Source organism: Podarcis vaucheri (genome assembly GCF_965113315.1).
Source record: "Podarcis vaucheri genome assembly, chromosome: 3".
Taxonomy (NCBI): Eukaryota; Metazoa; Chordata; class Lepidosauria; order Squamata; family Lacertidae; genus Podarcis; species Podarcis vaucheri.
In genome coordinates this window covers 90725585-90742515 of record NC_138761.1, presented here as the reverse complement: position 1 = coordinate 90742515, position 16931 = coordinate 90725585, and the positions used below count along the sequence as shown (strand labels likewise).

General features: G+C 42.6%; 1 protein-coding gene across 7 annotated transcripts in view; it reads right to left on the bottom strand.

Moving 5' to 3' along the window:
* The window catches only part of EYS (eyes shut homolog), a 511791-nt gene that overhangs the window by 151626 nt on the left and 343234 nt on the right, over window positions 1-16931 (bottom strand). For all 7 annotated transcript variants that reach the window (XM_082218133.1, XM_082218135.1, XM_082218137.1 and 4 more), the window contains one exon: window positions 4842-5062. In XM_082218133.1, the coding sequence (XP_082074259.1) occupies window positions 4842-5062 (221 nt within the window). The remainder of the gene's footprint in view (window positions 1-4841; window positions 5063-16931) is intronic.

Genomic DNA, 16931 nt, shown 5'->3' with positions numbered 1-16931 from the left:
TTCAGACGGGTCTCACCAGAAGTCAGTTCTGGCACCTCTCAGGTGGACACCATTGCCATTATAAGAGAACAAAGGAGGTGTCCGTAGTGAGTTCTGGCACTTCTTTGTTTTCTAGAAAAAAATAACACTGCTTTTAAAGCTTAAAAAAATTGACTTGGCAACTGTGAGGAACCTGCATTTGTTTTCTTTCCAGAATGCACTCAAGTACATAAAAGAGAAGATTCTACATAATATTGGAAGCAGTGCTATTTTTCTAGAAATGAGGTGCCAGAACTCACTATGAACACATCCCTCATTCTTTTAGAATGGCAATGGTGCCCACCTGAGAGGTGCTGGAACTGACTTCTGGCTGGAAAAAAAAGCCCTGATTTGAAGTTGGTTGGTGGTTGACAGATTTCAGTGACCAGCTGTTCCACACAAGAACTTGCAAGAATGGTCTTTCCCCCCTGACAAAGATTTTGACTTCTGCTTTGAATATGTGAGGCAGAAATGCAACAGTTGCATCCATTCCTATCACTGCATGTGGAGCAGAGGGGAATTGTCCAGTTCCCCTCAAGAATGCTGCTTGGTCCCCACCTTGTTGTTATCATGGCAGAAGGACAGGGTATTTTGGAGAGTGGGAACTGGGATGCTGGTCCAGCACCCACAAATTGCTTCCTCACCAACCAGACAAAGGAATTGCTTCCCATGACATTCCTCTTCTCAGCTCATTCACATGAAAATGCAGGTGAGCTGGTTATGGGGCAGCTCCGGGGCAGCAGTTGTGGAACATTAATCAGATGCCCAGAGAAGCTTTGAGAAAGGTATGATGGGGGAAGGTTGAGAGAGAGGCCCCAGGAAATTTATGAGTAGAGGGGAACAGATGCTGGAAGTGAGAAAATGACAAGACAGCAAAGGCAGGAAGAAAACTAGACTGGCTGCAATTAGTGACCCAGCAGTAAGGATCCTACTCTAGGCATTCTCTGGGGCTAAGAGGCCATATTGGGTTCTGAGGATCCTGGGGATCTAAAGAAGGAGATATCTGACAATGACCTTGAAGAAAAAATAGTTGCTGAGTGAGCAATGAAGTACACTTTTTCCTCTCTTTGCAATATGTTCCCAGTTGCATACTTTCTGCACAAAGTTTCCCTAACTTCAGTACATTCTTCACACAAATGTGTAAGATGAATTCCTGCAGATTGTCTCGGTACCAGGGGCAATTTAAACCACACAAATGCTGTGTAGTTTACAACGAGCATGGGAAAAGGGGTTTAAAAAAACCCAATAGATACTGACATCTGAGGCATCATTAACTAAGACTCATAGTGTTGAGCCCAGTCATTTATTGGATTCACATACAGTATAATGACCCACTTTCAGTCAGTGTTGTGAGCTGGGTTTCCATTCCTTTCAGATATATTGACAATCTGGCAAGTGCGTTTTTGGCTCTGGCTTCCCTGAACTTATTTCATACAATAGAAAGTCTATTAGAAGGATATTAGAGCTTTAATTATAATATGGGCACTCTTTCATTTTGCTACACACTAGTAATTCCCAATAAGGCTAATGGAAATTATCCAGCGTCAACAAAAGAATGTGCCTTAGATGCTAACAGCCAAAGAACCAAACATATCAGAGAGATGAAGGTTCTGGGAAGTACCGGTAACTGAATAAAAGACAGTTGAATGACAAGACAGAGAAGCAATAGATATTGACTTAAAAAAAATAATAGAAAAAACTTACACACACACACACAAAATCTCCCCAATATTTAATTTACTTTAACTTCAAAATTAAATTATTCCTGATAGTAACTAAAAGTGAACAGGGATCTTAGACGGGCAGCGTAATTAAATATAATTGAAAAAGAGAATGCAAACTGCTGAAGTCAAAAGCTGGATCAAGAGGAGAGTGGCATGTGTGCACCTTTGAATAGTTTTGGTATTTTTTAAAGGAATGTTCCTCTTGCTTTCCTGACCCTTAGGATTGTTCTGCATGAGCAGAGACCTGCGACAGAGCCAACCCTGTACCCAAAGCCCTGCCAGCTTGCTCCAGCTCTCTCTCTTTTCAAATCTCCCTGGCAATTATTGCTATGTACCATTTCCCCTCCCACTGACACCAGTAGGAGGAAAACTGCAACCCTCAGCTCCAGGGTGGCACAGGGTGTCAATTCACTGGTTGGTTAAGGGGGATGAGGGAGCTTTGGATACAATGGATGCTATTCTGGCAGTAACTCTGCAGTTCTGCAGAAACACTGCTGGCAGTAGTGCCATGAGCACAGAGCTTTTCCTGGGTATATCAGCCTGGGTATATCTCCCTGCCAGCAAAGCTCCCCTCTACCAGCAAAAGAACAATTTTAACCTACCACACCCACCTCAGGCAGTATTCAGCATGGATTAGTATTGCTTTATCATATTATTAAGTTGTCCCCCCCTAATATTTGGGGGTGCTAGCCGCCGTCCGTCTAAACATACATAATTGCATCCAATGTCACTTTTGATACCACAGCAATAAAGGGGATGACACATTTGCTTCCTCTGCTTGAGATAAACAAGGGCCAAGCAGATCAAACGTATTCTGCCACATAAATGAGAAATGTGCTTATGGTGTTTATGATGGGGGCGGGGTTCATAGTCATTCTGCATTTGATCATTCATTTCCCCTCTGCTACTGGCCTGTCTAGAACAGGTGCAAGGAACGGAGGACTTTCAACACAATGTCCTTCCATTCTGACTATGCAATGAAGGCTTCCTCTCCCCCGATGCCTTCCCATAGAAACCAGTGAGAAGCCAAATATTCTGGCTGGATCATTCTAATCCATATTATCTTGGAGTGATCTGTTATTCAGCAGGGGCCAGCAGAATGTTGCCTTTGATTTCCCCATTGCTGCAGTTGACTTTGTCAAGGTGCAGTGCAAGAGGTGGGATTTCCAGAGATGCAGCACGTTCCCAGAGCTACAACACCCACCACCAGCCACTAGTGTGTCTCAGTATAGAAGCATAGCTATGTTAGACTGGTCTGCTGCTGCTGCTGCTGCAATAATAAATGAGAGAGATTTGTGGCACTTTATCAACTGTGCAATGGAAACAAGTAAAGCAGAATGTCTCTACTATCTCCAGCCCACTCCCCGTCTCTCGATGCTTTCTGAAGGGGACTGAGAAGAGCTCTGTTCCCTGGCATTCCATCAATAGAGATCAAACAGACTGCTTATCCTGAGCTGGGAAAAGCTACCAAGATCAGGTAAAGCCCCTCAAACTACTCCCCTGGATCTTAGTAAGAGTTGCTTTACATTAAACATCCCCCCGCCCCTACCTAGGTAGCGTACATGACTGCAGAGAGGTACAAGATAAACAGTGTCACATGTGAAAACTGCACAAGGATTTTATGTACCCAGTGCACAGTCATATGATGCAGGGGAGCATGGGCTTCCAAATTTGTGGAACAAGCACTTTCCTCATTTGAGGCTGTGGTCTAAACCACTGAACCTCCTGGGCTTGCTGATCAGATGGTTGGTGGTTCAAATCCCCACAAAGGGTGAGCTCCCGTTGCTGTGTCGCAGCTTCTACCAACCTAGCGGTTCGAAAGCACACCAGTGCAAGTAGAGAAATAGGTACTGCTGCAGCAGGAAAGTAAACAGCATTTCCGTGCGCTTTGGCACTTGTTACAGTGTCCCGTTGCACCAGAAGCAGTTTAGCCATGAGGGCCGCATGACCCGAAAAGCTGTCTGTGGACAAATGCCAGCTCCCTCAGCCTGAAAAGCAAGATGAGCGCTGCACCCCATAGTTGCCTTTGAATGGACTTAACTGTCCAGGGGTTCTTTACCTTTTAACACAAGCAGTTTTCACCTACGTGCATGTACAGCACCTGTGCAAGAAATACCACCTGTATGTGAAGCACCTGCAGTAGCTAAGCGTCAGCAGAACTTGCTTATTCTGCACATGAGAACAATGAGTATATCCACTGATTAAAGAAAAAATGTACCCAAGCCCTGTTCAAATCAATGAGATTTAGGAAAGCTCAGCATCCTCTAGCTTGTGTTCTGTCCATTGGCATAGTTTCAAGGTTGAAGCAGATCAGTAGCCACTTGCATGCCAGAAGGTTTTTTGTTTTTGTTTATTTTTAACAGATGCACTGCATTTGTCCACACTTCAAAGCCTGCTTACAGCCCATTATTTTGGGCTTGTAGTAGCACATGCATGGGCTTTTTCACTAGTGGCACCAAGCACTGTGGAATGTCCTCCCAGCTGAAATATGAGAAGCCCCATCATTATTGCCATTCCATCACTTCGGGAAGGCACACTTGTTTAGGAAAGCATTCCCCTGAACTTAGACCTTGTGGTCTAATCATTTTGCTTTCTAGTTTGTTATGCTTTTTAACTGGCTTGCTTTACTGCACTTTTAAATTATGGATGTTTTTTAATGCTTTGATGGAATTGTTTATTGAGTATTTTAATCATGTATGGATTTTGTCATTGATTTTGTATGTGTAGATACATAGACCCTATTTGGGCCTTTAAGGAGGATATAAATAAATAATCCTTTCCACCTTTAAAAGTAGACAAAAGTTTCTGTGACTGGAATATATTTATGTACATAATCCTGTTTAAGATTTAATTTCAGTACAATGACAAAACACCAGTACTACAGGTTAGGCATCTATAGTCACAGTTATACAAGGATGAAACCAGCATGAACAATTCAACGGCAGAAGCTGGTGCATCCCTGATCCAAGTCAGGCGGTGATTCTACACAACCATATTGCCTCAAATGCCAGTGAACTTTCTCCACACATTCTAGGGAGGGATGGTAACAGAGCCAGGAAAATATCCCTCTCTCAGCTGAAAAGTGTGAAGCACAATTACCTTTTTCACAGAAGCGTCCAGTAAAATGCAGACGGCAGTCACATTGAAACGAGTTGACGCCATCAGGAAGATTGATGGGATGGCATGTCCCTCCATTACGACACAAATTCTCTTGGCAGACTGACAATGAGACTGGGCGAGCAGGTGAGGGCAAAGCTGACTTGAATGCTTCGGAAACAGTGCCAGAGACATCCATCGGTATTTCTTCAGATAGAGGAAATCTGTGAGACAATATTAATTTTATTTGAAACATTTGTGACTCGTTCAACAAGTCCCCCACCAGCTTCAGAGGCAGTGGTCCGCTGGGTGTCAGCTGTCAGGAGGGTGACTATTGATGTCATACCGGGTTGAAGAGCTTAGCACAGGCACCTAGCTGGCCATGGTGAAAGGTAGGCTCAAGACATCTTCCTACCTGAGGTGAATTACAATATAGTGGACATATTCCACATATAAAAGCTGGTCAGATCTTAAAGGTAAAGGGACCCCTGACCATTAGGTCCAGTTGTGACCGACTCTGGGGTTGTGGCACTCATCTTGCTTTATTGGCCGAGGGAGCTTCTGGGTCATGTGGCCAGCATGATTAAGCCACTTCTGGCGAACCAGAGCAGCGCACGGAAACACCGTTTACCTTACCGCCGGAGCGGTACCTATTTATCTACTTGCACTTTGATGTGCTTTTGAACTGCTAGGTTGGCAGGAGCTGGGACCGAACAACGGGAGCTCACCCCATCGCGGGGATTCGAACCACCGACCTTCTGATCGGCAAGCCCTAGGCTCTGTGGTTTAATCCACAGCGCCACCCGCGTCCCTGGTCAGATCTTACCTCAGCACTAAAAATGGGACAGCACCTCCCATTGCACCTGAGGACAGCAGACTAGCTCAGAGGGCACAGGGCAGCCACACAAAACTGTGAAAAACAGGATTCTGAACTGGGTGTATATTTGGTCTGATCCAGCTGGGCTCTTCTTATGAACACATTGCAGTAACTCAGTCTCCACCAGAAAGAAGATCTTCACTCTTCCTTTCAAGCAGGCTAGCATAAAGCATGCACACACACAAATACACACAACCCCCATCCTCTTAGGAAGATTACTACATATATTGTATTGCTACGACAAACAGCACTATGGATTCAAAATTCTGAGCCGTGGGGCCTGGACTTCAGCCCCAAGTTCCAGTCCTAGCTGCACCACTGGATGTTGGACAGATTTTTTTTTAAGCTTTCTCTCAGAGTCCCTGGAAATAGCACTGGTGGTTCTTGAATAGCAGCCCCAGTATTCCAATCATATTTGAAAGCAGAAGTTGTAAATCTGCTCCAGCGTAACTGCCAGACTCTCAGCATGCAAAATAATCTGTGGCTGATTATGAGCACAGAACAAATGTCATGCAGGATAGCTAGCAAGAAATACAAAAACACCAAGATACCCTTATCGAAGCAAAACACATGGAACACTTAACATAAAGCCAGATGTCTCCAGGAGATTCAGGCCTTTAATAAAACTACCCAGTGAAAAAAAGTATTATTTGCATTATAGATAGGGGTATTGCATCCATTTGGTGATGTGAGGAATGCTTTGTTTGCTAAAGAATCAGTGGTCAGTTCACAAAATACTGAGCCTCTATTACAAAGACTAAAATAATGCCCTCTGCATAGCTAGCTCTGTGACAAATTGCTCTGTTCAAAGGGAGAACTACGTCTGATTTCTACACTGGGTCTGAAAGTTGAGTTTATCACCCCAGTTTTCTTTGCAACAGATTCCATGTTAAAGGGGGATGCTAGCCCTCCTCCATATAAGTGTACAGAAATTTTAGGATTCAAGGATAGGTCTTTAGGTACATAGGTTTTGCCAATATATTTCCTTTACTCAGAAGGACTTAAGCATTACAGAAAAAATTAATAAGGTTAAAAACATATAAAATACAAGCTAACAACACAGTTCTAAAGTATTGACACAGAGCCAAGAGACCCGTATTAAATCAGAACTACCTGATTCAGCAAGTTTATCTGTTCCGTGAACTGCCCTAGACCTCTGGGTATAGGGCGGCATATAAATTCTAATAATAATAATAATAATAATATCTAGAACAGTAGTAAAAAGGTGATATGGGCCTCCAAAGGAAAGAGGGACAAATGCTGAAAGGAAGGGATATTTATACTATTATTCCCCAGCCACTCTGCGTGGCTTCCAACAAATGAAACACATTAAGTACAGTAAAACTTTCCTAAACACTAAATGTATCAGTGTTAAAAACAGCATTCACTGTGAGCATAACTTGTTCATCTAATTTATAAACATCTAGCCAATTAAACATTTTCTTTTTATAAAAGACATCAGTCAAGATAGGAAATGGGGGGAAGTGACGTACCAGTTTGGTTTGCAAATCTGGCCATATCACATAAATACCAAGATGCATTTTAATCCCATTGTAATCATTTTAATTGATGATTAATTGTCTTTGGAACCAGCCAACGTGGATGCTTATATGGGCGCAGAACTGGATTTGCCATAGATCATTGCTATGCATGTTTTCTTGGAAGCACAGCCTGCTGAACGCAACAGAAATTACTTGCAAGCAAGTGTGCACAAAATTGCCATATTTATTTTAGAAACTTGTGCTCTGCCATGCTGACAAATTTGAAGTGGCTTACATCCTAGGAGAGGAACGAGGGAGCTATGAGCCTCCAGATGTTGTTGGGACTCCAACTTCCATCAATCCCACCCGGTCAAGAACAATGGAAGTTGTAGTCCAACAACATCTGGAGGGCCACAGCTCTGAGACATTGTAAAATAATTAAGAATATCAATTAAAACAAATAATAAGAGAGCCAGCTCAAATGCACCTACATCACTCAGGCACTCCAGCTGCAAGTTCAGAAGCAAGGCTGGATTCAGTGTTCCTCACAGACTGCAAACCAGATAGACCCCACTCCCACAATCATCTCCATCTTACTCGTATAGTTTCCCAATTCCCTTACTGAGAGTCTAAAGGAGACTACCTTGAAGAAGACAACAGGATTCTGCTCCTGCCTGGTTTTGTTGATTTTCCCAAATAGCCAGAAAGGGATCTATTGCTCTCAGAATCTTTCTTTTAAAAGGTGCCCAATTGTTAGTGTAACAATGTTTCTTCCAGACCTCCTTTTGGCTAGCCCCCTTTCATGGGAAAATGCCTGTGCAAGGTCATTAACAGAGCAAATATCTGCAACTGCTTTCAGAATTCATTCCAATTGCTATGAATAAGTAATACTCCTGACTCCAAACGGTTTAACTAAAATGCTTATTTGAATAAAGAGCTAGGAAGCGTTTAAAAGGCATTTAGGTGTTGGAAGCTTCAGCAGTGCACAGCAAAAACGCACAAAATGGACAACACTGATTTTCCTTCCTCCTCCCATTATTCCCCTCTATTCTGCAATACTGAAATGATGCTAATCAGCCAACTTTAGGGCTGCTATAGGTTAATGTTTAGGCTAATGTGCAACTGTGTTAATTTTTTTTATTAAAAAAATGAAATAACTCAATTAAGAATTAAGGCTATTATGCTATGCACATTTGCTGCCCAGTAAATATGCACAAGAATGGGTGAGAAGGGAAATGTGGCCTGTTGTACATACAAGGTTGGTATTTAGGATCGCATACCCTAGGAGCTCAAGCTTATTGCTGGCATAAAATGTAGCAGGAAGGGAAGAATTGTAATTAATTTGTGCCCAGATCTTTAACAATTTTAATGTGAAACAAATTTCCCTTTTAGATTCACACTGCAGGAGCTCAGCTGGTAGTTTATCCTCCACCCTTTCTTTCATTTCACTCTCCCTCGCACACAGATCATCCCCATTTACATGCCTTTTTCACTATCCTAAAGTCTCTGTGGCACGCACACACACACATACGCACGCACAATTATCACTTTCACCCCCTTTCCCTATCACTTCCTCCCTCCTTTTTTCAACTCTCCCTTGCCCACAGTCCACCCCTCATTTCCATGCCCCGTCCTCTCTCTCATTATGCATCCCTCTTTGCACACACCCCCATGAAGATACGTCACTGTATCTTTAAGCAAATAGAATTTCAAGAGTAAGCCTGTCATCTAGCATGCTCAGGTAGAGAAGGTGAAAGTCACTTGATGGATGCTGTACATATATGGGTTGTTAATAAAATAGCTCTTCTAAACTACTATGTTGAATCTGGAATGAAATATACTCGGAGTCAAGTGTGAATTTCATGCTCTCTATTCAGCTCGTAATAGCAATGAATGAAACTTCCCCCAAAACGTCTAGCTATATATACATATTATTTACACAATGGGCCCTGCGTGATTGGCTAATTTTGGGCTGCTCCTGCAGGCCAATCAGGTTGCTGATTCACTTCATCCAGGAGCCTGATTGGCTGCTCCTGCAGGACAATCAGGCCGCTGAGTCACTTCCACCTGGAGCTGGATTGGGTGGCTCCTGTGGACCAATCAGACTGCTGCATTCTGGATCCTATTGTTCTAGGATTCAGCTCAGTACATAACATGGAACTTCCTGCTGAAAACAACACATCATACCAGGAATTAACTATTTTGTGGGAAAGTACTTTGGAGTATCTGAGGACTTCATAAGCTTTATCTCTCAGTGGAATGGAAGAGGGATAATTTAAAACAGCCATTTCCCCCATCCCCATCCCCTATCCCTTTTAGTGTCTCTTCCTTTTTACCATTCTCAAACAATTTCAGAAGTCTGAGTAAGGAGGGTGGGTGTAGGGAGACTGAGATGAAAATTGTGGTTTTAAACAATGGCAGAGGTTTGAGTAAAGCAGGGATGGAGTGACACTGTGGCTTGCTTTTTAAAAAAACAACAACCAAAAACAAAACACAAATGAATCTATTTTAGAAAGGAGAAACAGCAGAGATAGACAAGAAAGAAAAGCTAGCACCAAAAAAGCTAACACAGGAGAGACTTGCCCAACGCTCTACTTGCTATTCTCAGATCTTGTTTAAAGTGCCACTCTTCCCAGTGTTATCCCCTGCTCACTCTACTTAAACCTTTGTCATTGTTTAAAATCATCACTTTCCACCTATGTTTTAACTCCATTCCTGTTTTATTCAAACCTCTGCTGTTGTTTAAAACCACCAGTTTCCTTTGTGTTCCCTAAATCCACCCGCTTCTCTTTTGCTCCCCCCCTCAACATCTTGCAAATCCAGGAGACACACACACAGAGAGAGAGAGAGAGAGAGAGAGAGAGAGAGAGAGAGATGACAACCAGGGTCGGGTACCAAGTTCAGGGTCTAAAATTGCCTCGCTGCACTGCTCCTTAATGGAATTGTGAAGAGGCAAGTGGAGCGATCCATCACTCAACCCACTGCAGCCCTGGATGTGCATGTTTTAGGTGACCCATAGTACATGAACTTCCAGGAACTGCTACCTATTGGAGTCACCCTACTACTGTCTTCCTTATACAGAAAAGCACTGAACTATGTGTTTCCCGGGGACGCGGGTGGCTCTGTGAATTAAACCACAGAGCCTAGGACTTGCCGATCAGAAAGTCGGCGGTTCGAATCCCCACGATGGGGTGAGCTCCCGTTGCTCGGCCCCTGCTCCTGCCAACCTAGCAGTTTGAAAGCACGTCAAAGTGCAAATAGATAAATAGGTACCGCTCCGGCGGGAAGGTAAATGGCGTTTCCGTGTGCTGCTCTGGTTCACCAGAAGCGGCTTAGTCATGCTGGCCACGTGACCCAGAAGCTGTACGCCAGCTCCATCGACCAATAAAGCGAGATGAGCGCCGCAACCCCAGAGTCGGCCACGACTGGACCTACTGGTCAGGGGTCCCTTTACCTTTACCTTTATGTGTTTCCAACCTAATAAAACATCAGTGAAGGCTGTCTCTTGGATTTGCCATAGGATGCTATTTCGAACATGAAGCACAACCGCATTGAAAGGGCTTTTTATACCATAGACAAGGTTTTCAAGTGGGGCAGGCAGATGTAAATCTGAAAGGCTTGGCCAGTTCATACAGTAGCAGCTATGCAAATATCTGGCTAGTTTAGCAGATTCATTACAGAACATATCTCAGGTGACTGCTGGATCTTTAAGAATCAAAGACGTATATACTACTGGTCTTTTAAAAAGGCTTACAATTCCCTTCTTTGGCTTGATCACTGTAATCTCAGACACATGGGATTTTGTGTAGTTTAAGACACAGTGGGTAGCATCAAATGATCCAAAACCAAAAATTAGGCCCTTGGGAATTTAAAATAGCTGATGACTGTTTACACCAGTGATAACATCTTCCCATTTCCTAACAACAGCTGTACCAGAGAGAAAAGCAGAGTTTTGGCATTCTGCAGTGCCTGTCTAGGAATTGCTTACAGAATGAGAAACGTCACTTTATATCAAGTTTGTAATCACATGAACAGATGCTTGTAATCTGTGTTTGTAGCTGATGGAAATTTGGCTTCTGTAACCAGCATAAAATTTATGTAAGAAAACCTGGCACTTAGTCCTACAGCTATTGGGAGGAAAATTAATGCATACTAACCCCCTTTTTTTGTTCAGGTAGCTAGATTACAGCAAGTTCATCAATCATAGCCAATCTACCAATGTTACTAACACTGCTGATCTGCTACAGTATTGTGTCCTTATACCTTCATGTTTACATGTCCCTAACAACAAAGTGCTCCCTCATGTATTCCATGCAGAAAATTGAGGGCAGATGTAATTCTCGAGACCTCTGAACAGGCAACTACATCACTCTTCTTACAGACACAATTAAGAAAGATGCTTGAAACAGATCTCTCAAAATATACTTATTCAAGTCCAAATTGCACACACTTTCCTGAGCTACGGAGATTAAATAAATTAAATTTATGCACAGTGAAGATGGTGTGCTGGGTCTCCAATTTAGGATATCTGGCAGTTCCCTTGTATGCTTGACAAGTGAGCTGTCACAACTCTATGTGGAGACTCTTCACCATTATTATTAAGGGGGTATCTCACACTTTTAGTTTTTTCTTGCTGTAACTTATTACTTATTCTTCCACAGAATAAAACACTGAGATATAAATATAAAGTAAAACCAAAACTTAATATTTTATTTAACATAGTTACTTTAAGTAAGAATGTATAGTTTGGAACATTCTGATCCACCATCTTGATGCAAAATGGCATCCAGTGGTATCCAAACAGAGAGGAAAACTGGTGCCTCCATCTTGGGAACCATTGTGCCCAGTCTGGCATCAATATATCTAGATGTGTTTGAACGGCTAGAGAACAGATGGACAAACCACTTTCCAAACTATGTTGTAGATAAAGGCATTTATATGTTTTAAAATCAAAATTTTACCTAAATAAAAAGATTTCTCCACATTCTGCATCTCCATTCTAGGGAAACTGACAACCATTCTTAATGTTAAGCAGAACAACATAGTTGTGACTGACTGCTGAGCCAGACTTTAGTCTGGCAATGCGGACCCCCCAAAATTCCAGCAGAGTGCTGCAGCCTCTCACTGATTGGCTACAAAGTCAGCTAGTCACAGAGCAGGGAGGAGTAGCACTTTGGGAAAGGGAGAATAAAAGGAGCAGTTTCTGAGGGAGAGAGTTAGATAGGGCTAAGGTTCAGGTTAAGAGATAGGGCTTGATTCAAGATGTTAGACAGGGTTCAGGCTAAGAGCTAAGGTTGGAACTGAGTTGAGAGATAAGGTTCAGGTTAAGAGATATTTAACTGAACTACCTGCCATAAGTAAGTAACAGAAACGGAAGTATAACAACTGATTTTGAGTAAAGCGAGGTTAAGAGAAAAGCTGTGACTATAACACTGCATTTAAGCTGGAGACATATAGTTAGTTAAAATAAATAACTTAGCTTCTAACTGAAAGTATGCAATTCCTAACCCAACTTTGTTTCCCCAACTTCTTTTCTTGAAAATAAACTTTTCTTGTTTGTTCCACTCCTGCCTGAGACTTTAAATCTAAGTTTTCACTCTCACAAGTCCTACACAAGACAACCTCTGGTGAATTGTAAAACTCTGTGTAATTGGGGTACAGTGAGGTGTGTGCACTATATTTAATAGGGGGAAGTTAGCAGGGTGAGTCTACTGTATTATTAATTGGAGGTGAGAGGTTGGATCCACTATAGTAGTCAAGAGAGCAAGCAGAATTATTGGATGGTACCTCTTCAGCATACAGGTGTATGACTGCATTCGTAATACTCTTTGATATTTAAAAAATGGACAAACTTCCCCTGCATGTGGAAAAGTCCCAACAGCGAGAGAGTCTTCTCCTCGATAGGCTAGTTTATATACTGTGAATTTGTTTTTAGATGGGGAAACATCATGCATTGCCCCTCTGATCTAATTCTGCATAGTGTCTAAGATTCCACAAAATGGAGCTGGCATTCCAAGGCTACCTCTGCCCAGGGGGAAATTATGCTTAGCCCGGAGGATTTGTACTTGTCTTTGTACAGTTTAAGATTTCTTGGAGTCAAGCCAGCAAGGAGGATTGAAGCCGAGTTGTGAAAATTTGAGATTCCCATGCCTGCTGCAATTGGGTGAGAACAGCAACAAGACAGTAATTTTGGAATCTTGGCCATGTCCACAAAAACTGCATCTATACCACTCACCATACTTCACTTGTGTCAATGTAATAAGTATCTACTAGTGAAATGAACTTGATACAGTTCTGAAAAATCAAACAGGCAGACCCGCCTGTTTATGTTTTGCATTTAATACAGGAACTGATGAGCAGTCACATTTATGTGGGTTTTGAAGCAGTAATCATGAATGGTTAAGCATCATTATGCATTTTTATAAGGATATGCATTTTTTTAAAAAAATTTGCCTTAGGTTGCAGTCCTTATGCATGCTTATCAGGGAATAAGCCCCATTGACTTCTGGTTGGGCTGACATTTCACATTTGTAACTTCAGTTCCATAGTGGAAGTTTCTGTGCAATTTTAATTAAAGCTTATGGTGAGGAAAAGCCTTCTTTTACAGCCATTTGTGCCTGATAACTCTGCCTATCCGCAGAGAGTAATAATTGTCAGAATCCTTCATTCAGCTAATGAGCCATATAAGTGTGGCCCCCATAGGGCAAGTATAGCTCGATTTGTAATTCTCTTTGTCCTGTCTGGAATAGGGCAAGAGCTGTTCCAAATACTTTTTCACTCGAGCAGTTCTTTTAACAACCCATTTGCTCCAAACAGTACTCATACTTCTCCTCAGTTACACGCCACTCCTCCAGTGATAGGGGGAACCTCAGCCAACAAGAAACCACCATAGGGAGTGAGAAAGGATGAGACTTGGGGCAGACATCACCTGAACACTCCCAATGAATACCAGGTGGCCATCCTTTTGTGTTGAAAGTGATTTGGCAGACTGGAAAGAGAAATACAACACCGTAACCACTGGAAAACTAAAATGAAATTGCATGCTTCCCTTCGAAGAAAGCAACAGGGATGAAGATTGTGGAAGACTTTGATGGGTTTTTAGTTAATGGGAAATGGTATTTTTAACTGGAAAAAGAGAAGAAAATTGGAAAGGCAAGGTGGGACACAATTCTGCAATGAAAGGTTTTTCATTGATGAGGCCCCTTCGCCATGAGGGTAAGGCATAACAATGCAAAATGCAACATTAAAATAGTTTAAAACAAATTTCAATCACAACTAGAGTGGGTCCTTAAAATATATATCTCAAATGTCAAAGGTTAGGATGAAGAGGGGCCTCTTCAGCAAAGGTGAAAGCTGAATAACAAAGGTTCCAGATGCATTGTGGTGTGATTATATAGACAAATCATCTTTTTTTACTACAGTCATACCTCGGGTTGCGAATGTGATCTGTGCGGGAGGCACGTTCACAACCCACAGCATTCGCAACCCACAGCACTGCGTCTGCACATGCACGTGATGCGATTTGGCACTTCTGCGCAAAGTGTGATTTAGCGCTTCTGTGCATGCACCAAAACCTGGAAGTAACCCGTTCTGGTACTTCCGGGTTTGGCATGGTCCGTAACCCGAAAACGCACAACCCGCAGGGTTCGCAACCCGAGGTATGACTGTATTCCATTGGCTTATTCCCACCTGGAGATTCTGAGCCAATACATTGTTTTTCAGCCCACATATCTAAAGGACATTTTAATGTGTTTGCTAAATACAGTGATCAGTAGGGAACAAAACAATTCATTATTTTTTTGGTTGCCTGGTGCTATCTAGAGAAAGCGTGGGTGTTTGCTCAGATTGTTCTGGCTAGTCATGCTGACTGGAATGTTGTTTCCAATGGCAACATTGAATTTTGGAGTACAATCAGGAGCCACAAAGTAGCTATATGAAAACTTAGTATGTGGCAGCTTTAACTGAATGGGGAGGCAGTTGCCTATAGCCCCCCATCCAGCCCACCACTGCTTCCAGACACTGGTACAACAAATTCACAGCCTCTCCTGATTGCAATGGAATGGAGAGTCAGAGCTGTGTGTCAACAGAATACTGATGGCACTGTGCTCCAAATCTCTGGATGACATCTCCCAATAGTTTATACAGCACAGAAGATAGAATAGACCAGGGTTTCCTAAACTTTGGTGTCCAGCTATTTTTGGACTACAGTTCCCATCATCCATGACCACTGGCCCTGCTAGCTAGAGATGATGGGAGTTGTAGTTCAAAATTGGGTAACCCTGGAATAGACCTTTCTGGGACACCACAACTCAAAAGCTGGGGCTGGGCAACAGTCTTCTAGTACTACTTTCTGGTATTGACTCTTGCAGGTAGGAATGGAACCACAGTAATACTGTAATGCCAAAACCCACTTCCTTGAGTCACTCCAGACAGTTATAATTGCCCATAGTTTAAAAGCTGCTGAGAGGTCAAGGAGAACCAACAGGGTTGTACTCCACCTGCAGGTCATCAGTCAGGGTGCCCAAGTCTGTTTTGCTGACAAATCCAGGTCTGGAAGCAGACTGGAATGGGTCTTGATAGTCTGCTTTCTTCAGGCATAACTGCAGAAAGCTGCCCACCTTCCTCTCAAATCACCTTGTCCACTTGGTTTTATAGAATCAACATCTCACCCCACAAGCCCTGTGCCTGGAGAATGTTGGGGAAGTTTCCAGTGATGGCTTGGAAGACAAGACCTCTCAGTGAATGAATGCCAGCTCCCCAATTCCACCTCTCCCCACCCTGACATTTCCTTTATATATTTACATTTCAACCCCCTCCACCATTTGGCTACTGACTGTATGACTTAGATTACCATTTTTTAAATATCTCCAAAAATCCTGCATGACCTGAATCACTTTGGATTACAGTGGTACCTCTAGTTACGAACTTAATTCATTCTGGAGGTCCGTTCTTAACCTGAAACTGTTCTTAACTAGAGGCGTGCTTTCGCTAATGGTGCCTCTTGCTGCCGCTGCGCCACCGGCACACAATTTCCGTTCTCATCCTGGGGCAAAGTTCTCAACTCAAAGTAACTTTTCCAGGTTAGTGGAATTTGTAACCTGAAGCATTTGTAACCTGAGGCATTTGTAACTCGAGGTACCACTGTACTTTGGTGTGTGAGCTTTGCCTTGGAGGGGCCCCACCTTGGTCTGAATATGCCTGCCTTGCCCCAATATTCAGATGAAGCGTTTGCACAGCCCTACTCAATAAAGCTAGTTAGTCAGGCCTCACAAAGAATTCCACACAGTCTAGGATGCCCTGGTGACGAGTGCTGATTTTTGGTACATTAAGCAAAAAGGACTGACCAATTCATTTACAACTCGAATAATATCAACAACAGGTATTTTATACATTTTATACATTATGCTTTCAAATACATTGCATGTAAGAAAGACTGTTAGTTCTGCAATCCTAGATAGTGAGGAGGTGGAGAAAATCACACTTGTTGCCGGAGATGTTCTGCATTTGGGCAAGGAAGATTTCAGACTAAGTCATTAACTATTAGAACAGAATGTGTGCCAGAACTCAACAAAACTCAGCCAATACTTCTGTTTTCAGTGCCAGGTCTCATCCCCAGAACATACAGAAGAAGAAACAGGAACTGATAAATGTGCCTCTGAGCATTTCCCTTAACACAGTCTTCCCTCACATAACACTCCACTCCACATGTTTTAAATAAATAATTATAAATGCACA